We start from the raw sequence: 24490 nt of genomic DNA on the forward strand, positions 1-24490 counted from the left end.
AATCCTACTGCCGATTTGGGGGTAGTAAGGGTAACTTTATTTTAGATTCCCCCCCCCCAAAAAAAGGGAAAAAACTGAGCATTGCACATTGACAATAATCTCATTGCCAGTCTATTCTTTTGAATGAAATTGCATTATCAGTAGGAGACCTGCGGGTCGTAGTGATTCCTCCCAGGCACAGGTGATGCCAAACAAATAAAATGTTATCCACTGGTACTAAAAATGATTCCATTATAGAATGTGCAACCCTCAGCCATTCTATCCCGCCCCCACCTCCCATCCAGATTCTAAACCTGGTAAAATGTTGCAAAATGGATTGAAATCAATGGCAAATTCTTCTTACTTTCAAAATTGTAGTTTCCTATGCCAAGTCGGCCAATACTGCATTTTCTTTTTTTTTTGAGAGGAAATATTGAAAACTTAAATATCCATCCAAATGGAAGCATGGTCAACCACAAAGTACTTTCCTTTTGCAAACAAAAAACCATTAAGTTAAGAGTCAGATGAACATCTCAATAACAATCCATTTTGCGACATCCCAGGTAAATATAAATATAGCACAGGGATCTTCATCTTTGCTTTATTCTACTAGAGCGAACTTCAAAAATTGAAGATATTCAATATTTTATATATGTTCAAAGTATGAAATGGATTTCAAATTTGGTAACATACTTTAGATTTGTTTTAAAGAGTATTTTCAAACAGTTTGCTGTACTTATCTTTTTTCATGCATTTGCATGATTTGTATTCTTGAATAATACTCTTTACAGAAGAAAAAATACTTCATATTGGGCAATGGTGTGTATAAAGGTCACTTAACAATTTTTTTACATCTATCATAAAGAGTTTTGGATCTGAAGATTAGATTGAAGTTCATTCAGTTATTTTGCTGAAATGATCGTTTGATCAGGTTTATTAAATGTGAATATGCCTTTTTTTAATGAAGTTCACTCTTGTTTTCAGGGGCTGCGCGAAAACAAGGCAAAGGGGATGCATATAAAGGGGCTTTCAAAATTGGTCGCTCTATCGTTTGGGATCATTGCTCTCGTGTGCAAAATATATTATCAAACGGTCGCACAACCAAGTGTGAAAGTCCCTTCAGAGATGCAGCTCATCTTCTTCGTGCATGCGCAAAGAAAATGACAAGGAGAGGGTCGGGCTTGAAGAGAGAGGGAGTTGGGGAAAATGAGTGACAAAGGAAGAAAATGAGACGAAAGGGTGACTGAAAGAAATAGATGAGAGTTAAATGAGAAAGAAGTGGGAGTGTGAGAGAGAAAATGGAAAAGGTAGACAGGATGTTAGAAGAGGGAGAGAGACAAAGGAAGAAAAAAAAGATAGAGACAGAAAGAGAGAGTTAAATGAGAAAGAAGTGGGTGGGAGAAAAAAGAGAAATAATTCATCGTGGAGAAGGTAGATAGGATGGTAGAAGAGAGGGGACAGAAGAGGGAGAGACAAAGGAAGGGGAAAAAAGAGGGAAGAGATAGAAAGAGGTGGGAGTGAGGAGAGAGAAAATAAGAGGAAAAAGGGAAATAGAAAGTGTCATAGAGAAGGTAGGAGTGAAGATGAGATCATTTGACAAGGGGGAGGGGTGGAGTGGAGTTAGATGTGATAGAACTAGAGTTAGAGACCAACATCAATAGGGTGAGAATTAAAATTTATGAATGCGATCAAGGAGAGGTAACAGATTTATGAAGTAAAAATGCAATGAGAAAGAATTAAGAATGAATGAAAAGGGAGATGATGCGAGTTGGTGTTCCAGATAACCCGGGAGTCGAAACAGGGTGGAGGGGAAATATTTTTTTGGAAAGGGGTAAATGAAAAAGTTTTGAATTCGCAATTCATAAGATTGAAAAGAGAATGACTAGTAACTGAAGGAGGTGGTTTGGAGGAAAGGTCGCCAATGTTAAGAAGGGGGGGGGGGCTGTTGTAATGGGTCAAGAAAGAAATTTGGGGAGATTTTAATGCAAACAAGGAAAGTGTTGAATGATGAATGCAAATTAAAATAGTAAGCCAGGAATATTAACTAGAGAGATGAAGAAATACAATTCAATAGAAATCTTAGCACCAAAAAAAGAAAATGAGGAATTACAAACTTAAGTGATGAAAACACAATAGATTTGAAGGAAGAAACAGTGGGTGAGAAAGAGGGGGGGGGGAGAAAGGGGGTGAGAGTGGGACGAGTTCTATATGAAACCAGTTCGATAATAAATACAAGGAGCCAAAAGGAGATGTAACACGCTTATTTAATAATCAGGCAAAATCCATTCATTCATAAATATATATGAATGAATGAATCAATTCATTCATTCCTATATGAATCATCGAATAAGTGAATGAATGAATTCATACCATTCATTCATATAAATGAACGAATCAATTTTGCCTAGGTGATTGCAAGTTCAAGCAAAAGTAATACACAGACTCGAAAAGGAGTGAAAATTAATGACACACACAGTCTTGGGCAGGTACAACATGTATGAACTAAACATTCAAATGTATGACAATTCTTTGCTTCGTCCACCTTGGGTATATCCAAATTAACCTCAAGGGTAGTTTTACAAACAGGTACATTCAACCGTCTCATTTGACCCAACACAAAAAGTTGTCTCGTCTTTCCTATTTTTGTGTTATAAACAAGTGAAATAATTTCCTTAAAAAATTAGGCATATTATTGTGGAACACTTTATTATTGTTTTATATAGCTGTTCAATCTCGTAATTACATGTGCGGTCAACTGCTATATTTTTTTCGGAGGAGACTCCTTTGGACAAAATAGATTTGACAACATTGGAATGTGAACTTTCTGAAAAAAATGAATGGATGTGGGAAAAGTAAAAAAGTATGTTGCATGTATACAAATGTTCTTTATTAAAAAAAAAACGTTGTTAATGGCAAACTATGCGTAAAAATTTGAAATTCTGAGAGGACGTTTTTTGAAAGAATTGGCACATTTTAGGCTTATAGTCACACAAATTGACTTGTCAATAGCTTCTGGGAGTTTGATCTTTTAAACAAATGCATTTCAATAATCTATTTAATTTGTAATTCATTCCCTTATAATAGATACTCTGGCTCAAAATTGAAAAAAGGGAATGCAGTAATTTTGGCCCTAATTCAGATATGGTAAATTTTAGATGCAAACATATATTTTAGTATTTTCTTTCCTATTCCAGGTTGCTTTAAAAATGCCCAAGTAACTTGCTATTGAAGATTTGAGATAACAGTACACATATTTCATTTTATAATATAATCCTTTTTTAACTTGTTTTTTTTTTATAGGCCTTATACAGTATACCCTGATTGTAAAACAACTCGTAACCACAAGCCGGACTATACAGGACGTCCAAGAAAAAAAAATAAACCGGGATTCCCATGTCTTTTCTTCAAAGACAAATTAATCATGATATCTAATTTACATATTTCATATAATTCAATTATTTTTCTTTAGTCTGATACCTAATATGTGACGAACACTTCACGCATTAATGAGCAAAATGGGTTTGAAATTTTAATTTAGGACAAGATTGGTTCATGATCCGACGAACGTGCTTCTTCGACGATTGGCTCATTATTTTTCATTAGCATTTCTTCTGTATTCTTTTAATTTGTTAGGAATCAGCGCAAATAGTTACTAATATCCCTCAGTATTTAGTGTTTGTAATCTGCGTTGTGTGAACGATTTGCTAAGCTGTTGGTTTCAAATTAGAGATGAGATTCCACTCTTGCCATGAGTATCAAATTATAATAAAAACATATTTATTAATTGTGAAATCTACCTCTAAAAACGGGATTTCTTTTTTGCGGGATGCACTGTATTTTGGCACAATCGTGTCAAAAATTGGCACGCATATTGTCAATGGTATTTATGGTAGTATACTGACCTAAAAGCAGGAAAAAGGTAGTAACTCACGAGGATACATATCTCACTTCACAGATAATGCGAGTACCAAGAGCGAGCTGAAATTTCTCTATATTCTGACCTGAAAGCTTGATATTCTAAGCATTTTGGTACCAATGATTAATTAAGACAAGTATTTAAAAGAACAATAGATGCGAGCGAGAAGCGCAAGCTGAAAATTTTGATATTTCAATCTGAAAAAAAAATGATAGTTTTATGGACTTTTTAATAAATTTAGAACAAGATATATCCAACAAAAGTTTATTGCAAATCGAAGTGGGATTTTTTTGGCTTATAACTGAAAACAGGACATTCTATTCACCTATTTAATCATGAAAAGTATGGGATTTTTCGCTACAGAAATGATGCGAGCGCCAGTCGCGAGCTGAAACTTTTTATATTCCAATCTGAAAAGCGGACATTTTGAGCACGATTTGAAATAAATAACAAGTTGTGAAATTCAATCTCGCTTGCTGATTTCTATGTAATATTACAATCTTATTTTATTTTTGCACATGCAAAAAGATGACTGCATCGGGTGAACTTTTAAACCACGGTGTGTCGACGTGTCGGATTTGGACATTCGTCCCCCCGTCCACACTTTTTTGGGGGTCTATCAAGTGGGAAATCGACATCAGATCAGATCTCATCTCTCCAAAAGACAGTCATACAGGGTTGCCTTCCAAAGAACATTCTCCTATGCACCTGACCTGCCATCACCTCCTGATGAAAACCTGCGTCTCTCCTCGTTCGGTTGACCAGTCCGCCTGGATGGATGGTGATGGGTACTCTAGCGTAGACCTACTCCACTTCAACTGTGAATCAGGGCGTATCGATGAGGTATAGGTTTTGGTCAACACCTTGCACTGATGGAAAAAGAAAACAGAAAAGTAATGAGCAGTCTTTTACAGTTTTTATTCGATGTCATTCAACATATACTGAGGCACCAGATTCCGGGAGAACAATTTTTAATATCCTTAAAGAAACCACAAAGGAAACCAAACTGATCTGAACAAAAGGACATTTAAATTATTGAAGGGAATAAGTATATCACTGACCTGAAAATGGGACCGTTTTAAGCAGCATTTGAATTCATGGCCAGGATATGCATATCCCTAATCAAACAATGCGAGCGCGAAGCGCTAGTTGATTTTTCTTTTTTACATACTGACCTAAAAAAAGTTACATTTCAATCGCCTGTTGTGCAAATTCGTGACGAGCAAAAAATTTTACAAGTTTATCATCGAAGAAAATGAAGCCAGCGCGAAGCGCGAATTATTTATTAAATGATATACGAACCTGAAAACGTGGCATTTTAAACAGCGATTGAATGACCATTATGCTGATGCCTTCCAAGCAAGCAACATTCTCTTGTCCAGCTGACATCTCCTGATGAAAACCTGTACTCGACTCCACGTTGACTCGAGCGTAGGACAATTCTTATTGTGACTCAGGCAGGATGTATTCAATATTTTCTTTGTATTGATGGGGCAAAAATCCTGGTCGACGCAAAGTTGTGCTGATGGAAAAATTAAAACAGAACAGACAACAGTGAATCAGTCCTATCCATACATGTTCCGTTTTACTATTACTATATCACCCCCCAAAAAAGACCCAGTATCCGTTATCATTCATGATTATCATAACTACCATGGTAACGGGGCTAACCATCCAATCATATGGTTACCATGGAAATATCAATATTCACAAATCAAAAAAAGTTGTAACACTTTGATCTCTTTTCTCCCTGGTGTATCTTGTATCACAAAAAAAGCCCGCAACACAAAGTTAATTGCACAACGCTCTCAAACGCTAAATAGCCCTATGTTATTTTGTTTTTCTTTCAAAATCAAACCCGAAAAACAATTCATTTTACAGAAATATAAAGAAGTCAATTATGCTTACAACAGCTGTACATCTGCATTGTTATCTAATGATTAAACAAACTTATGATTCTGTTGTTTTTATAATTTGTTTGAAAATTTTCATCATATTCCATAGATATTGTGGAATCTTCAACTTGCTAAATGAACTCCATATCCCGTATAAAGTATCCAGATCTCATGACAATTAACAAATGTCAATCAGAATCAATGTCATTAACATTTAATTTTAGACAATTACATTTAACTAAACCGAAAATTTCTATTTCTTGAATACAATTATCATTTATCTTGCTGGTGTTGGTTCTTCATATCTGACATTGCGATTGAGCTAAAAAAAAAAAAGGTGACCTGTTATGACTACAGAAACTATGTGAGCGCGAATCATGAACACTTTTTTTTTTATAAAGCATACAGTATATGGTGTATCCTGAAAAGAAAGATTACAAGATACTCCTAACTAACGCACAGGATAATATACAAACAAAATTAATAATACGAGCGAGAAGCGCGAGCATTTCTTCCCCCCCCCCCTTTTTTTAGATATTGAACTGACAACAGAACATTTTCAAGCAGTGTTTATATTCTTTACATGACTCATTATCATAATCATAACAGGTAAACCTATATATAGAATAAATATTTCGAGCGCGAATTGAGAGCTATTTTTCATTTTTGTGATCTAAAAACGAATCATTCTAAGCCGAATGGGATCGAATAACAACAAGCGCTGAGATGTGCGAGCAGAATTTGGGGTCTATACTACACATGAAACGGGGACATTTAAAGCATTTAAAGGGGCTCACGTACACAACCAACAATAGACCCTTTTTGAGACCATTCATTCTTCCAACTACTGAAAAATTGCTCTCTCGCTTTACTCGCTTGCTGCATGATCAGCTGAACTGTAATTTCGCAATGCATATCACAATAAACCATTAAATCCCCTTTGTTATGTACCTCCGTATGCATAGCCCTTGATATATGGGTACCCCAAACTTTTGAATTTCACCTCAATATTTTTGTAAGCACCCCCAACTGTTTGGACCGGATCACGCCATCGGTGGTGCCATAAATCAGTCCAACAATAATTGTTGGACTGATTTATGGCACCACCGATGGCGTTTGTTTATTTTTGCAATTATTGCAAAAATAAACAAAGCCGTTATTCACAAGATTAGTATAGTATCCAAATTAATAGTCCAAAATTCTACAATACATGGCTAATCTCATGGTCATTGTCCATAAGAATCGCGGTATAATAGTGTTCTATTTCAAACCATATAAATTTATTTACATCTCAACCCATTTGGAATCAAGTTTGAATAGCACCACCTTGATCATGAGAACTAAACAAATCAAACAGACCGTGAAACCACTTCTTCACCGCAACCTCCCATTTTTAAAAATCACTCACTTTTGTAGACCAAAAAATACCCATTTCCATCAAAGTTGCAATTTCTTTTTCATTAGTAATTTAGGATCATTATTTTTTCCATTCACTATAGCAATCAAAAACTTGAAATTTTTGGTATATTTTTGTGTAGGTTTTCTATTGAGGAAAGTGAAAATTTCAAGAAAATTGTAATTTTTCAATTTCTATTTTCAATAAAAAAATCTATTACTTAAGAGCCAAGTTAGATAATGAATAGTTGTAATGAAAACTGACAGTTAAAAAAAATTGCATTTGTTCCCCAGCAAGAGAATATGATCCAACCTTATTTCCCCACACATGGAGTATAGAGAACAAGGTTACACCATAACCTTGTTCATTGAATAATTGCGTGAACCAATGTTAGGCATTCCAGTGGCGCCATTACAACCCCCCCCCCTCAAAAAAAGAGAGAAAAATAAGGGGGCCAGACATGACGTCAGAAGCAAAATTTCTATTAAAAAAAAGACTATTTTATAGGAAAATCTACTAGCCTTGTCTTGGTTTTTGACATAATATTCAGAAGATGATGGCACTCTTTTCATTTCGCTTAGTTTTGTTTTCTCCCCCCTTTTTTTTACTTTGTCATGGAACCTTTTGCGGCAATGGCCTTCAAGTCCCCATCTGTACGCCAGTGAGCCATCCATCCAATGCGATGACACTCGATTAAGTTCCGTGTGGTATCTTCTCTCCACACATACTAGTAACATTCACAAGCCTCTTGCCTTAACATATCACTTTTTGAAGTTACAATTATTCTGTTAACATAATCACACTCCCTATAACCAGGCGCGCCGGAACACTAATTTTTTTTTTTGGGGGGGGGCGGGGAAAAATCCCAAAGGGGGCACAATATTTTTGACAGCGTGAGATACCGAAGCGATCGAGCGGGAGAGGCTGTGGGACCCCCCCCCCACGGTAAGGACTTTGTGTAAAAATGGAAAAGTGCATGCGTTTCGAAAAGCATTCAAAAATAAATTTCTTGAGAATTAATCAGACTTGAAGTTCTCTTTGCTCCTTCCGTTTCCTCCCTTCTGACCCAGACTGGTGTTTCTTCATGATCAGGGTCGCAGTTCCAGCAAATTACGAGCCTTATTGCAAACGAAATTGTTTCAAACAAACCAATGTAATATAAGCCTTTTAAAGACTTTAAGATGACAAACATGACCGTACGCAGCCGGGGGCCGCCGATCGAGAGGGCAAAATTCACAAAATTCACCAAAAGTGTGCACGAAATCCTTCAATTTTATTCTAGAAAATGCAAAAGCTCCCCCATCACAAACCCCCTCGCTCTTAAGTTTCTTCGAAAATTTAGGTCTTGCAGCCCCACCCACTCCCGGATTATTTTTTTATTTTTGCAAACGTCCATGAATAACAAAAGCTGGGATGAACCAGAGAACATAGCTGCCATCTCGATCTGATTAGTAACAGGTAATGGGAAGAAGTTTTGGAATCTAAAATACATAAGTGCTATATCATATGAGCTGAAATAGTATCAGACAAAACGCCTTCCAATCATGCCAATGAAAAGGAATAGAGGAAAATACGGGGCTGTGAAAATATCTTAAGACTTTTTTTTATAGTAGAGCAGTACTGTAACGCTTTTTTTCCTTTTATATTCTTTATTTACATTTTTATTCATATCTCGGATAATATGAGTCCGGTCAAGAAGACACTTTCACAGATGATTTTATTTTTTTCATGTCTAAACATTATCTCTAAGTTGCTTTCGAGTGGGATTCACCATTTTCACAAATTATAAATTATAATCCTCTACACACGATTATTCTGTGTGTAATTTTCTGATAACATGTCTATATTAAGTTGAAATGACCTTGGTATTTTCTTTAGGGCACTGACTTGTTATCACTGTATTAACTCAATTTATATTTAGTTGAAAATGAAATAATTGAAACAAGTTTCTCGAGATGTTATGGTTTCTGGGCTTGACAGCTATGACATAGATTCCATAATTATGTTGCTCGAGTGATGTCGGGTCCGGTCTGAGCGTTTCTGGGCGACCGCGCGTTTGTTAGAAGACACAGCCAGCATCATAGAATTATAAACCTAATCATTGGTGGACCACTATCAATTTGCCATTCGCTTTTAATCTGAAATGTATTCATTAAAAGGTTAAACGTTATCACACTGTAATAAGATGGAAAATGGGCTTATCAAAGGTATGTTTCACAGTGGAACTGTTCGTCAAAAGACGCTAGGCTTACTATGATAATGTATTTGCCCCGTCAGGGGCAAATTTTTTTCATTTTTGACAATGGAAATGACAATTTTCAGGCGGAAAAGTGCCTTCATGTACTTTTGTCCTTAAATAATTTATCATTTTTCTACTTTCAGGGGGGCACATGGGGGGGGGCAAAATCTCGTTTTGCCCCCCAAAATTTTATTTTTTGGGGGCAAGTGCCCCCCATGCCCCCCCCCCCCGCTTCCGTGCCTATAACATGCAAAAATCTGACCATCAGATGGTCAATTCCGCTGAGAATGTAATGCTGTAATGAGAAAAAATAAAATACTTCGCTGTTGACAAAATTGCTACAGGTCTAGAATTGTTTTTAAACTTGTATTAGACGGTGAAAACAGGGTAAAGGTCATGGTTCATGAAACAACCACCAATGACAAACTTACAATGAGTATATGCCTGAACAAATATAAAACCAAAAAGAAAACACGGGCACGAATTATTTTTTTTTTTAACTTTAAAACATTTTCTTTATCCCTTCCTTTATTTGTCAATTTTGTTCCTTTTCACATCCCTCCCCTTTTTATGCCACTGATAGGGGGCTGCAACCCTCTTCGGCTTCTTGGATTCCTCTTTTCCCCTCCACTTTTTCCCCATCCTAAACTATTTGATGCAAAACAAGGCAAGAACGTCTGGGCTTCTAGATTTATACTGTTTTTTTTTAAAGAAAAACCTACACGATTAAACTGAAATTTCCATCTTTCCACCTTTCTCTCTCTCTCTTCTTTCCTTCAGCCCGTTTCTTCGAAAATAGTGATGTTCAAATACTCATCGTCCAAAATATTTTTCATGACAGCTCTTGAGAGTCAAAATTTGGATGGTTCATTCAGCGTGTGAGCACGCTGGACATAATTAATGTCAGCAGAAAAATGTAGCTTTATTGACGTCAAAATAAAAATATAATTCATGATTGTCCTAAAAAGACCAACGTTCAACAATAGTACAATGAAATTGAATCAAACTTCCTTGTAATTTGGTGTGCCAAGTAAGAGAATCAAACATATATTTGATTTTATGATTGATACCCAATATTGATTACAGTATTGGATATTCTCCCGAATTGGAAGTCCATAAAAAGGCTGTAATGTATTTAGATGTAAGCGATATACTTGAAAAGAAAAGCTTCCTGAAAGATTTATAAAATTTGATAACAATGATTAAGATTAAATGAAATTTCATGTTTTTCAAAAACTTTTCAATTAATTAACTTTTCAAATGATCTATGTGTTTGCATGCATGGATCACCTGGCAAAGGGAACAATTCCCTGCATAGACTCAACACTGTCACAAAGACATGTTGATTAAACAGACTGCAAGTAGTATCACATCAACTATTTTTGAACATTAAGATAATTATTTACTTACCTGGTTAGCACCAAACTGATGTTAAAAAACCTCTCCATGAAGAACCCGCCTTTTCTCTTGTAGTGATATGAATAACAGGTGCAGGCATAACTCTTGGAAATAGAGCCTGAAGTGAATGATGGAAAGTTACAGGTCAGCCTGTATTGTATGCCTGCACCTGTATGCCTGCACCTTGTAGGCAAGGTGTTTAGAATGAATAGAAACAATTTTTGGTTTGGTTGCTAGGGTGTGTCCTGCATGAACAGGACCATTGATACATGTATTATTGAGAGAGTAGACAACATTTTTCACCATGCTAAGAAACCTGGCAGTTGACTCTTCATGCTCTTCAACCTTGTACATGTACATGTAGTGTGTCAATTGAGAACCCCGCCAAATGCTTTGAAGGATAAAATGGTTGTAGTAGAAGGAAACCATGATATTGGTGAGACTTGTGTAATTTATGATACTTGTGAAAAGAGTAATGGCAAGTCAGTTACAGTTTTGATTGGGAATCTTGGCTCCCAACCCTTGGTTATTCCCCCATTTAGCAAATTGGTGAATGTGACTGAAGTGTTAGATTCAAATGAAATTATTGTAGAACCTCAAGATCAACATCTCAGTGTTTCCATCTTAAATGTACTAGTAGAGTCACCCAGTAAGGTTCCTCATAGATTGCAGAATGAGCAGGAAAAGGAAAGTAATCCAAAAGATGTGTATACTTTCATTGATGGAAGTCAATATATTTTGCCACCAGGATTAAATCTGGAATCTTGTAGGGTTTCTAGGGATGAAAAGGAAAGAGTGGTACGCCTCATTCAAAAACATGATGCTGTTTTTTCTAAGGGAGATTTCGATGTTGGTTTTTGTTCGGAAGTACCACATGAAATAAAGACAACTGATGATATACCGGTTAATCAACCATATCGTAGAATTCCCCCACATTATGTCAAAGAAGTGAAAGACACTTTAAGGCAATTGTTAGATCAGGGGATAATAGAGCCAAGTAATAGTCCTTATGCAAGCCCTGTAGTTCTTGTCAAGAAAAAAGATGGTAGTTTGCGCATATGTGTTGATTATCGTCAACTTAATAAGAAAACATTGAAAGATGCTTTTCCATTGCCACGTATAGAAGAATCTCTAGAGGCCCTTAATGGTGCAGTTTATTTTTCATCTCTTGATTTAGCTCACGGTTATCATCAGGTTGTAATGGATGCTGACTCTAGAAAGAAGTCAGCTTTTCGCGTTCCATTTGGTTTATTTCAATACAATAGGATGCCCTTTGGTTTGACCAATGCCCCGAGTACGTTTCAAAGAGTGATGGAGCGATGTCTAGGTGACATGAACTTGACAGAGTTGTTAATTTATTTAGATGACATTCTTTTATTTTCTCCTTCAATTGATGTCCACTTAGATACTTTAGATAAAGTTCTCACAAGACTAGGTGAGTTTGGTTTAAAGGTCAAAGGAAAAAAAATGTAGTTTGTTTCAAAGGGAAGCTACATATTTAGGCCATGTGGTGAATGCTGAAGGCATTTCTCTAGATAAAGATAAAGTTCAAAAGGTGTTGGACTGGCCAGTTCCAAGAAATTCTGATGAGTTAAGGTCATTTTTAGGCCTTGCAAGTTATTATAGGCGTTTCGTTAGAGATTTTTCGTCCATAGCAGCACCACTTCATGATATATTACCTCCAACTGTGAAAGGAAAGTCTAACAAACCTAAACAATCCTTCTGTTGGACGAAAGAGGCTCAAAGAGCATTTGATGAGTTGAAAGTAAGACTGGCAAATGTTCCAGTGTTGAAATACCCAGATTTTTCAAGGCCATTTATTTTAGAGATTGATGCCTCTTTGAAGGGACTAGGTGCATGTTTGTTACAAGAAGATAATCAAGGTGCCCCACATCCCATAGCTTATGCAAGTCGAGGATTGAGAGGGGCTGAGAAGAATTATCCCGATTACAGTTCCTTTAAACTTGAACTCCTCGCATTGAAATGGGCAGTTGTTGATAAGTTTCGCGACTATTTGATCGGAGGTTCGTTCACGGTTCTGACAGATAATAACCCGCTTGCCCATATTCACACTGCTAAGTTAGATGCTTGCGCAATGAGATGGGTTGCCCAGTTAGCAGCGTTTAATTTTGATATTAAATTTCGTTCTGGTAAGAATAACAAATGTGCGGATGCCTTGAGCAGGTATCCCGAACATTTCTGTGCAGTAGAAGTAGAGCAGGTAATGTGTGCAGTACTTGGTACCACAGGAACAGGTATTACTAGAGCTGAACCTTGTGTTGCAGCTGTGAATCAAGCCCGGGGGGGCCACTTCCATTCACGATTGGATACCATGCGCGACCATGGGGTCTTGAAAAGCACCCTAAACACGTAATTTCCATATTCTGAAAATGCACCCCTTAACAAGTAATGGCGTGTGAAACCCTACCCTTAACAAGTATTGGAAACAGAACGATACTCTTGGCAAATATTCCTTGAAATGAACCCCTAAACAAGTACAGGAATGTTTGTTAGGTGTCCTTCGGTCGTCGGCTTTACCTTATGTGGTTTAGTAAGACCCCATCTTCTACACTTCGCGCAGATCGGACTCTAAACACGAAGTGTCGGGGCAAAAAGGACATCCTTTATAAAACATTTTAATTTTGTTTTATCATCCCGGCAAATTCGACCCTAAACACGTAATTTTCCTAGCGAAATAGATACCCTTTTTCATTATTTTTGTGTTTTTGACACCCTTATCACGTTACGTACGTAACGTGCCCTATCGTGAAAAAGACATCCTTTTTACGTGTTTTTTTGGTCGCGCATGGTATCCACTCGTCAATGTAAGTGGCCCCCCCGGGGAATCAAGGAACTTGTAACATTCCTCCAGACAAATCTTCTCCAGGGATTTTCCCATCTCTATCTCCAAGTCAGGTGACAGCATTACAAAGGTCAGACCCCGTCCTTAAGTATGTTTGGAAACGTTGGGATAAAGGCTTAGAGCCAACAGATGTAGTTAGTGGTATCAGAGAGCCACCAGAAGTTAGACGATGGTTGTGGCAGTGGTCAAGGATTGTTGAGAAGGATGGTGTTCTCTGTAGGCATGTAAATGATCCTATACACGGTGAAATCTTTCAGTACTTACTACCAGAGTGTCTTCGTGTAAGGGTTTTAGAAGGAGCCCATGATGGTTGGGGTCATCAAGGGGTCACTAGGACCTTTTCTCTTCTTAGAAGGCGTGTTTATTGGCCAAGGATGTCAGCATCAGTGCATAAGCATGTTAGTAATTGCACACGGTGTGTAATAGCTAAGGCCTCCCAACCACGCACCAGAACGCCAATGAGACATCTAATAGCTTTTCGACCACTAGAGGTAGTGGCAATTGACTTTGTGAAAATTGATAAAGGACTAGGCGGTGTAGAAGATGTGTTGGTAATCACTGATGTGTATACCAAATTTACCCAAGCAGTGGCTTGTAGGGACCAACATGCTGTAACAGTTGCAAAGGTACTTAGAGATCATTGGTTTACAAAGTTTGGTATTCCTAACAGAATACACAGTGACCAAGGCAGAAATTTTGAAGGGGAGGTGGTTAAGGAGCTTTGCAAATTGTATGGGATAAGAAAGACTCACACGTCCCCATATCATCCAGAAGGAAATGGTCAAACAGAAAGATTTAATCGTACATTATTTGGATTGATTAAATCCTTAGATCCCAAGGCAAGGCATAGGTGGCCAGATATGTTGTCTCATTTAGTGTTTGTGTACAACACAACCCCTCATTGCACGACTGGAATAGCTCCATATACTCTAATGTTCGGTCGAGAGCCACTCATACCACTTGATCAGATTTTGGGCCGTACAGATTGTGATTGGAATCAAGATTTTGTTAGTCAACAATCTGAACTCCTGGAGCAGACTAATCAGATTGTGCAAGAAAGAGTTAAGCAATCTGCTGCACATAATAAAGGGCTGCATGATGCTAAGGCCCCAGCATTTGGTAAGGGCATTCCTATTGGTACCCAAGTACTCTTGAAAAAATGTGCTTTCCCTGGTAGACACAAAATCAAAGATGTATATGAGAGGGATCAGTATGTTGTCTTATGGCATAATAGAGAAGAAGATGTTTACGCTATCAGGCCTGTCAGAGGAGGAAATGAAAAGGTGGTACACCGCCGACTGTTGAGAATATCCCCAGTAATGCAATATGATGATAAACATGATGATGTTGGTTCTGAGGAGGTATCGATGTCAGATAGACATAATTCTAAGGCCCATGTTGACAAACAAAAAGTAGGGGAGACCCATTTTTCCCAAAACTTTGATCAATCAGATGATTCAGAGTCAGACACAGATGAAGTGTTAATTAGGGGGTGTAAACAAGGGATTGACAAGCCAAGTGTTTACAATGTAGGGGAGATTCCTTCCACTGCCCCCATGCCTGTAATTCAGTCGCCTGTTGCCCCTGTGCTCCGTAGAAGTACACGAGTCACACGGGGTAAACATCAGAATCCATTTAGACTTCCAAAGTCTAGCATTTGAAATTTGCTAAAGACATACAAAACTTTACCTGCATTTCAATTGTTTTGAGATAGGTAATTTATGTATTTGATTATTTTTTTTATAAATGTTTGATTGGAAATAGAATGTGAAAATGGTGACTTTATTCCCATGCAACCATGTGCCAGTATGCCTATACATTGAAGAAGAAAAAAAAATGCATATCAATTTGTAATTGTCAAAAAAAAGAGAAGAAAAAATTCCTGAAATTTATTGATCAACATTATTTGTTTGCATGTTTGACTTCACCATTATTCCATTTTGAAGTTATAGGAAGCAGTGTCTATATTTGAAGTTGAAGCTTTGTAAAGTTGAAAAAAAAAAAAAAAAAAAATGTCACTCAGTTTTTCACTATTCCAAACATTTATAGATTAATAGATTACTTTTCTAATTTTACCAAAAAAAGAGGTCATAATACCTGTGAAAAATAATCAAACCATGCTACAATATTGAAAGTGTATGTACTATTAAATATTGTAGATTATTATGAATCATATTTCTTGTAATCTCCAGGAGGAGATTATTATAAAGTAGGGGAGAATTGTAGTGATATGAATAACAGGTGCAGGCATAACTCTTGGAAATAGAGCCTGAAGTGAATGATGGAAAGTTACAGGTCAGCCTGTATTGTATGCCTGCACCTGTATGCCTGCACCTTGTAGGCAAGGTGCTTAGAATGAATAGAAACAATTTTTGGTTTGGTTGCTAGGGTGTGTCCTGCATGAACAGGACCATTGATACATGTATTATTGAGAGAGTAGACAACATTTTTCACCATGCTAAGAAACCTGGCAGTTGACTCTTCATGCTCTTCAACCTTGTACATGTACATGTAGTTTGTCTGAGAGCTGAGTATTTGTGAATTCTGAAGACCATAAAAAGTTAAAAGCTGAATAAAGTGAATATCCAAATGATTTTCTGCTTTCTACACCTGCATCATTATTTTGTACCCTGTATGTTTCAATCTCATACGCAGTAATATCAGGAAAAGAAAATCTGTCGATATCAAGTAGTTTCGAAATCAGCCATCTTTAAATCCATGCGGTCCCTTTCTCTCAGAGGTCACGTCTTTGCTATTGTTGCCGTAATTTATTCACGGCATTCCTTTCGGCAAAATACATTCACTCTCGATATCGTCTGCCCGACCGCTATTCAAATTCAAATTTCCCGCCATTATGCGATCCCCCTTTTCGCCCCAGTGACATACTACAAAGGAGCTATGGGTGAACATTCGTGGATTCATGGTGATTGCCTCTGCCACTGCATGTCGTTTCAATAAAATAATCCCTCTTTAAAAAAATATCACGAACTAACCCTTTGCCATTTTGATAACAAAAACGTGATTTTTTACATTTCTTAAGTGCCCCACAAACCCATACCTTGCCATTTTCTTTAAAAAGCTGACGATTTCGGGGCTTTAAAAATGATGACTCAATTAAGTCACTTCTACAAAGTTAGGCCATACTCCGGGTGTAGGACAAAGGATAAAGATGAAGGAAATTTGTAAAATCATGAACTAATCTATGTAGGCCTACAACTGTTTTAAAGTGCCGATTCTAGGACATAAACCCCCTTTTATGTAATCGTCCCCTTGAGATAAGGGAGCAGAAATGAACATATTTTTTGGATAAAATTATAAAATAACCCCTTGTCATATTTTTTTTACAGTGACGATTCTAGTCGCCCCACAAAGTTACTCGTGGTAGTAAAAGCTTTCTGGGATAAAGGAACATAGACCAAGTATATAGAGGAACAAAATTTGTCATTTTCAAAGTAGAAAGGCTGATAAAGGAGCCATATTTTCTACTTTTATTTTTTAACTCTACTACCTTTGCGAAAACTAACTTTTTACCATATTGCCGAGCTTCACTTATTGTGACGTGTGTAATATGACGTGGATTTTGCGCGTTTTAAAAAAGCCTAATGATAGGCGCACGGCATTGTGACGTCACAAAAATGCACCTGTTTCTAGCTCGATGTAGAGCTGCCGCATCAACAAAAGGATATTTCAAAGCTAATTAGCCAAGAATAGAGGAAACCCATCTAATATGATGCACGCAAAGTATTAAAAATGTAAACGTCTTAAGTCCTTTGAAATCGGGGGCTACATTTCGGCCTGTTTAAATGGCATATTTAGTCGAAAAATCTTTACAACAAACGCAAACTATTCCAAACGACCGAGAAAGGCGTTTGATAACTGGATTACAAAGCGCGGCATCGGCGGTCCGCTCAGCTGCCGAGGCCGACAAAATATTGTTCAAGAAAGCGCGCGTTTTCATGAAGTGTCGCCCCCAGATCAAGCAAGTACTTTTTAACATCAGTCATCAACTTTATCAGTCGGGAAATTTGGAGGAAGACGTCAAACAGCTGAAGTGTGATCATTATGAGGGGGCTGTTCCGCCCGCTTCGTTGATTTGGGGAGAAAGATTTGATCAGGATGTCTTGCAGTCGAGCAAGTCACTCAATGAAGGTAATTTTCCCGGGTAATTTGGATTAATTATGACCGAAGAATGATTAAATTCGCTTTATAATCGAACTGAACTTGGAGCTGGGACGGCCATATAGATCTAGGCCTAGACTCTTCTTTAAACTTGTTCAATCAAACGAATAAAGTGTGAGATGATTATAAAGCATTCCCAGTGTCCTTGTGGTTGTTTAAAGAAATCAAATGAACAGAAGAAAAATATCCGAAGAGGGGCGGCAGAGAGTTCAGTCCAATAACCATCAACAAGCACATCAATCATTAAAGAAGAGAATAAAAACCCAGGGGAATATATTCTAAAGAAAAGATAGGGTAGATCAAGCAAATCGATTAAAGGAACTTCCATCAAAAATCGGTTATACGAAAGTTGGCAAAGTACTCAGTCATGGGCGGATCTCCCAGGGAGAGATTTTGGTATTTTATGATTGAAAAAAATATATCATTCAAAATCGAAATAAAACATGTATTTTGGACGAGATGACCCTACTTTTTGGGTGATAACCTTTTCCCCTTACCTTCGGGGAGAGATTTCCTGTCAATTAATTTTAAAGAATCATTCTCTTCTTTGTGTCGAATACATTTCCCATATCAAAAATTGAGCTCAGTGTTTCACCAACATTTTTGTCCGACAAGATGCCAGATCTGAAATAGAATTGCTGGTACGGCTGGTACCCCATCAATAACCAACTACACTTAGTTACGTATTGGTCAACTGAATTAATTCCTGTTAAGTTACTGAATAAATTGGCGATTAAACGCATAACGCATTAATTTGGATGATTTTATATTGGTCCTATATTGGTATTGTTGTATCGGGCAAGCTTATAAGATTTCTGAGAACAAAATGGAGACTTTGTATAAAAAAGTGCAAAACATAAGATTCTGAGATGTGCACGGGCTGGGGTAGGCCTTGGACCTTACAAAGAAAAAAAAAGAAGATCGAAAGAGCGTCTATAAATTTTTCATGGTGTAAAACTGCATAAAACCAGCGTTAAGTACTTACCAATTAGCCTACAATTCATTTTTTTAAGGCGGAAATATGATGTGAACTGTCCAGTTCATAATATGTCTCCCAATCACTAGCGGATCCAAGGAAAGGGGGGGGGGCACAGCACAATTAAAATCTGTGACATAAAAATGCATTGAACATCTAATCAAGATGGAAAGTGCGCTATACAAATCTCGTGTATTATCTTTAGCATTTAAAACAGAAGTGTGCCCATAGGCGGCGGAAGCGGGGGGGACGTGTCCCCCCCTAAATTTTGTCTTGATAACCTTTTTTTTTTTTTTTTTTTTTTTTTTTTTTTTTTTTTGCTTGTCAATTTTTTTTCCTGCGTCCCCCCCTAAATTCACGTGGACCCCCTTGACACGTGTGTTGTCCCCCCCTAAAATTTAGGTTGATGACCTTTTTTTTTTTTTTTTTTTTTTTTTTTTTTGCTTCTCAAAAATTTTTTGGGCTCTTTTTCCTATTTTTTACATGTGTCCATCCCAAAATTTCAGGTGGACACCCCCTAAATTTATTGGCTTCCGCCGCCAATGAGTGTGCCCCCCCCCCATTTGAAAGTGAAGAATTTTTTTTTTTTTTTTTTCGTGGACGAAATTTGGTTGAAACTTTTTTTTACTGCTTTTCAATTTTTTCCTCGGGAAAATGTGCTCCCCTTTCGAAAAATCCTGGATCCGCCCCTGTCCAATAGATAAGATTTTACTTTGAAAATTAAATTATTCACTTGTTCTTTTCTCCCTTTAGCTAACTTTTTGATGTTTCATTATTAGATATTTGGACATTTAACTAGATAACGTTTGGACATTTATTTAGATAACTTTGGACACTCTATTATCTAGATAACTTTTTTGACATTTCTTTTTGTCGATGACATTTGGACTTTCGTTCATTTTGTAGCATGGCGGAAGCATGGAAAACATGTGAAATGTTGAATGCATATAATGTCTTGAAATAGAATTTAGTTTTAGAATCTTTCATCTCTTTCTGTAGATAACTTTTAGATTTACGTTCATTATGTGGCGTAGCGGAAGAATGATGAGGAACAGATGAAATAGTGAATACATAAAATATCTTCAAATATAATTTACTTGGACATTGATTCACATTACTTTCTTTCTTCAGATAACTTTTGGACGTTCGTTCATTCCGTGGCGTGGCGGAAGTTCAGCTCCATTCGCGTGACACATGGAGCTCTCCTAGACAGTCTCCTATACTCATACTACTCTCTTGTTCAAGATGGGAAACTCTATTCTTTCACGACCGAAGTCTTTCAAAAGAATGACCCAACGGTACATCAGAGAATGGCCGACAAGAAGGTACTGGCCTATTTTGTCTGGAATCTCACCCTCCCCCACATTTTTAGATTTAGATTTATTTCCGTTCAACAATTTTTTTTTTCAAAATACAATCAAAGTAACAATACATATTCAATATAATATATATTACAGACAAAACAATGACATTTCGTAACAAATGTTGAATATAAATTAAACAAAACTACAATTTGTTGCAGTAATTTTATAAATGAAAAGAAACAAGAAATGAACGGAGGGACTTGCCAAGAAAAGCAAAAGCTTGTAAAGAAAGCAAGCCCCTAAACTTAGTTTCATTGCTAATTATAAACAAACTATATATACAACTATATACAAAAATCGAGACGGACGCAGAAGACAAACTTAAAACAAGTTATCCACAAATTGTCAAAATAAAAAAAAGAGAAAGTAGTTCAAATGATAATAATTACAGTGGTAACACACACACAAAAAAAGGACTTACAAAATTATAATAGGGAGGGTAAAGTGGCAAAGGAAAGAGGGAGATAAGGGAGGTGCAAATAAAAAGTGCAAATGAAAAGAGGAAACATGGCAGGTGCACAGGCCGTAATGTATTGTATCATGTTGTAGTGTTGTTTTTTATAAGTAATTTTTTTCTTCTTCAGATGGATAGTTCACTCTTAGCCAAAGTGGCAAATACAGAATGTATTAGAAAATGGGGGGGGGGGGGTGTCCATAAAATGGGCAGGTTCTGACAAGCAAACATAATAAAAGTGATAACTCCTCACAAGCAAAATCACTTTTTCTTCTCTACCCCAATAATTGAATGAACACTTGTAATCAAAGATTACAAAAAACAAATGAAATGAAACAAATACCAAAAAAGAGATATACTAAACTATATATAAGAAACATCTTGTACTGAATAAAGAATGTTCTGTTAATACAGAATTGTTCTATTCCCCAAAGTTAGAATAACCTTTACTCATAAATTAAACTACTATTACAGTTCGCTGTAGAGCACTAATCATAATAAGTTTACATGCTCTCTGTAATTTCCATGTATGCCTTTTTCCCCAAAGAAGACTGGTGCTGCCTAAATATGCTCATAACAATTATCATCTATGTATTAAGACAGGGGCCACGGAACCGGGGGGGGGGGGGTTCAGCCCCCCACCCACTTTTTTCCAAAACCCTGTACAAAAACGTAAAAATGACCATATGATTGTAATTTTTAGCATGGTCAGCCCCCCACTTTTGGCTCAGCCCCAACCCCCCCACTTTGAAAACCGTTCCGCGGCCCCTGTAAGAAGCTTATCCCAATACATACAAACACAACACAAAAGATAAACTTGCATTCCTTCTGCTTCATTATCTTTTCAGAATGACGGTGCACCAATGAAGATTACTTTTACCTACTACGCTCCAAGTTTGCAGGCTCTAAGTGAGATTATATATCATCATCAAGGTTCAAAGGTCAGCCTAGAAACCTTGGCTCAGCAGAATGAAAGTCCCGAGAAACAGCCACCCGCTTCTCCCAATGGCTCTCTTGACTTTGCATGGTCAGCGGAGCCCAAAGAGAGCAATGCCAGTATAATTCATGCAACACCGATCAACCCTCCTAACTCTCCCACACCATCACGTTCACCAACGGAGATGATGCTCAAGAAGCGAAAGGACGAATCGTTGCTCGGTGGTCTTCGGAATCCTATCGTCAAGTACCCATCAAGCTACTACAGTCTGCCTCTGGTGCTGCGCAACCGGTTCACGCTAGGATTGAAACAGAAAGGCGATGATGGGATGGCCATCGAGGGCAAGCACCTGCAATGCCATCAGGAGGACAATGGACAGTATTCACCTTGTAGCCAGGTGTATTTCACAAGGGAGTCCAACAGGACACAAGGTTACAAATCATCGCTGCAAGCAGTACGTGCCTCCTACTGTCCACAGTCGCAGTCAGTGCGTCTTCCGTCACTAACGCCATCACCGACAAGGAAAGATGCAGAGAAGAGCACACCAGAGACACGTAGAAAGAGCTCCTCCCCATTGCATAGTTGCCTGGCTACTCCCAATCATCGGACAAAGGACAAAGAGAGGAATAGCCCGGATCAAGAAAGTCCTACCTCAATGCGGCCGGACTCCAAACGGACACTAACGTTTTCGCCAAACCTGGAATACATCAATGTTGTACGACGCGTCACACCCGAACCCATCAGCCCCACCAAACCACAAGGAAATGCCACTTTCGACACCAGTAAGCTCTACATCAACTGGAGTCTGGACAAGATGAGAAGAGAGCGGCGGATAGGAAAGTACCGTCGGAAGACCGGACCTTCTCAGAAAGCTCTATTCAAGAAACTCCAGAAGCAGGAGACGGATAAAGATTACGTCCTTGGAAAGTTCCTTGCCGACCATCCACTGAAAGTGACAAGAGCAGATGGCGAAGGTAACGATAACTGTCCACTTCATGTGGAGCAGGAAGACATCCAATGTGAGAAGTGTCTGAGACATGGGTCCCAGGAACCAAGACCTCTCACCATCATCACCAACCACAGTAACATCAGAAAACTGCGGTTCAGTTCCGTAGGATCGGAGAAGCAAGCCGGTGTTTCCTCGGCCATTCCGCGACCATCAGGGTATGCTGACACTGTCGAAGAGTTCAGGAACGGATGCTACAGGAGCACCAAGCAATTCATCATCAGGAAGGAACAGGTCACTACGTCCGAGCCATTTGTCACTGTGACCAGCTTGACCATCAATAAAATCCCAAGGGAAGGTTTCGAGACGTGGCAGTATGCAACAGCAGATGCCATGCTGGATAAGTGATGAGGGAGCTTCATAGCTGAAATATACGACTTCTTCAAATCTCCACTTTACAATCAAAGTTTTCTTTTACACTTTGGAGAAAAGATCAACTATCAGAGGTTCCAATGCTATTCTAGGCTATTTACCCCCTCCCTGTAAGACCTATTTTGTAATAATATACTTAAGGAAATCAATGATAATTCATCATCAAAATTCTGATTATAACACGATTTTAATTATAGAATGTGTAAGGCTAATTTGAAGTCGCAAAGTTAATATGAAATAAGTTTCTTAAAAAAGTATTACATATGACTGGAAATAGAGGGTTTTGAATGATTTCTTTTGCAATGCAGTACTTTTTACCGATTTTTATTGGTTATATTTTTTGTCAAATTGCAGGCCGATTCAAGGTACTTTATGTACATGCACATAAGAGTGTTAATAACACAAATAAATACCCATAAAGAAACTGTAAATTTTTGTTATCTTCATTTATTTGATAACATAAGAGCCCAGCATGAAACAAAATGTATCACAAGGATAGGTGGACCTAGGAGGGTGTTTCACAAAGATTTAAGTATGACTTGGAGTCGCACTTAAATGCTCACATGTATATGATATACACGGCAATCTTATTGATTGTGCGTCCTCTTCGCCATTGGCGGTGGAAGCCAAGAAATTTAGGGGGTCCATCTAATATTTTGGGATGGACACAGGTTAAAAAAAAAGGTTATCAACCAAAATTTTATTTTAGGGGGGGGGAACTGGACCATCTGGCCCCCCCCCCCCTCCGCTGCCTATGCTTCTGCATGATCTGATCAATGCGATCATGCCTTTTATGCTGCGCTCAACTAGGCATTTAATTGCAATTCTAAGTCATACTTAAATCTTTGTGAAACACCTCCCGGAACCTTTTTTTTACAGAGTTGTGATTAATCTGATCCATTGCCACATGTCATAATTCTTGTAATTCTTCTTACAGTCCCATTCGAAATGCACAATTCTTGCATGAATATGTATCACATAGAGAAAACACTAGAATTGAAATATCCATTCTAGATACGGTATTAGGATTGCTGGCTTTTTATCAGATCAATAACTAATCTTTGTAAGACAGGGTCAGTGGTGGACTGTGACCCGGAGGAAACAAAGCATTGGAGGGGCACAGCATTGTTCACAAACAATACAGTGCCCCTCCAATGCTTTGTCTCCTCCGGGATCACGGTCCGCCACTCGACAGGGTCCAGCAATGTTGGTAACCTCCATGGAAACTTTAGTACACATAATACAACCCTGTTGAAGACACGCAAGGGCAACTGCACAGTAATCAAGTTAATTCCAAAGTCTCCTATATGCTCATGTAGGTTTTTGATGACACAAAGCTTTCAGATCTGGATCCTTTTCTTGAGTTTGATTGGCTGAGCAGCACAGGTATCTGATTTTTACCATGGAAATCATCAGATAAAACAGACCTTGCTGTATAAAATATCTGACAAGTCTTTTCATGAAACACCCTCCTGGGGCCTGTTGCATAAAACTTTTTACCTGAGAAAACTCTGGT

The 24490-nt window shown here is 37.8% G+C and overlaps 1 protein-coding gene and 1 long non-coding RNA gene across 2 annotated transcripts; one reads left to right on the plus strand and one right to left on the minus strand.

Moving 5' to 3' along the window:
* Nucleotides 1-4341: 4341 nt before the first annotated feature.
* Nucleotides 4342-10894, minus strand: LOC121423272. The gene is made up of 3 exons (XR_005971254.1): nt 10836-10894; nt 5198-5417; nt 4342-4764 (listed from the first exon to the last, which is right to left on the minus strand). It is a non-coding gene; the product is annotated as an uncharacterized LOC121423272 (long non-coding RNA).
* A 6553-nt stretch (nt 10895-17447) lies between these two features.
* LOC121422617 lies at nt 17448-24444 on the plus strand. Its single transcript, XM_041617774.1, has 3 exons — nt 17448-17835; nt 19973-20166; nt 21508-24444. Exons 1-3 carry the CDS (start codon nt 17490-17492, stop codon nt 22948-22950), a joined length of 1983 nt encoding a protein of 660 aa, XP_041473708.1. The 5' UTR covers nt 17448-17489; the 3' UTR covers nt 22951-24444.
* Nucleotides 24445-24490: the final 46 nt, after the last annotated feature.

This window comes from Lytechinus variegatus, chromosome 10 (genome assembly GCF_018143015.1).
Source record: "Lytechinus variegatus isolate NC3 chromosome 10, Lvar_3.0, whole genome shotgun sequence".
NCBI lineage: Eukaryota > Metazoa > Echinodermata > Echinoidea > Temnopleuroida > Toxopneustidae > Lytechinus > Lytechinus variegatus.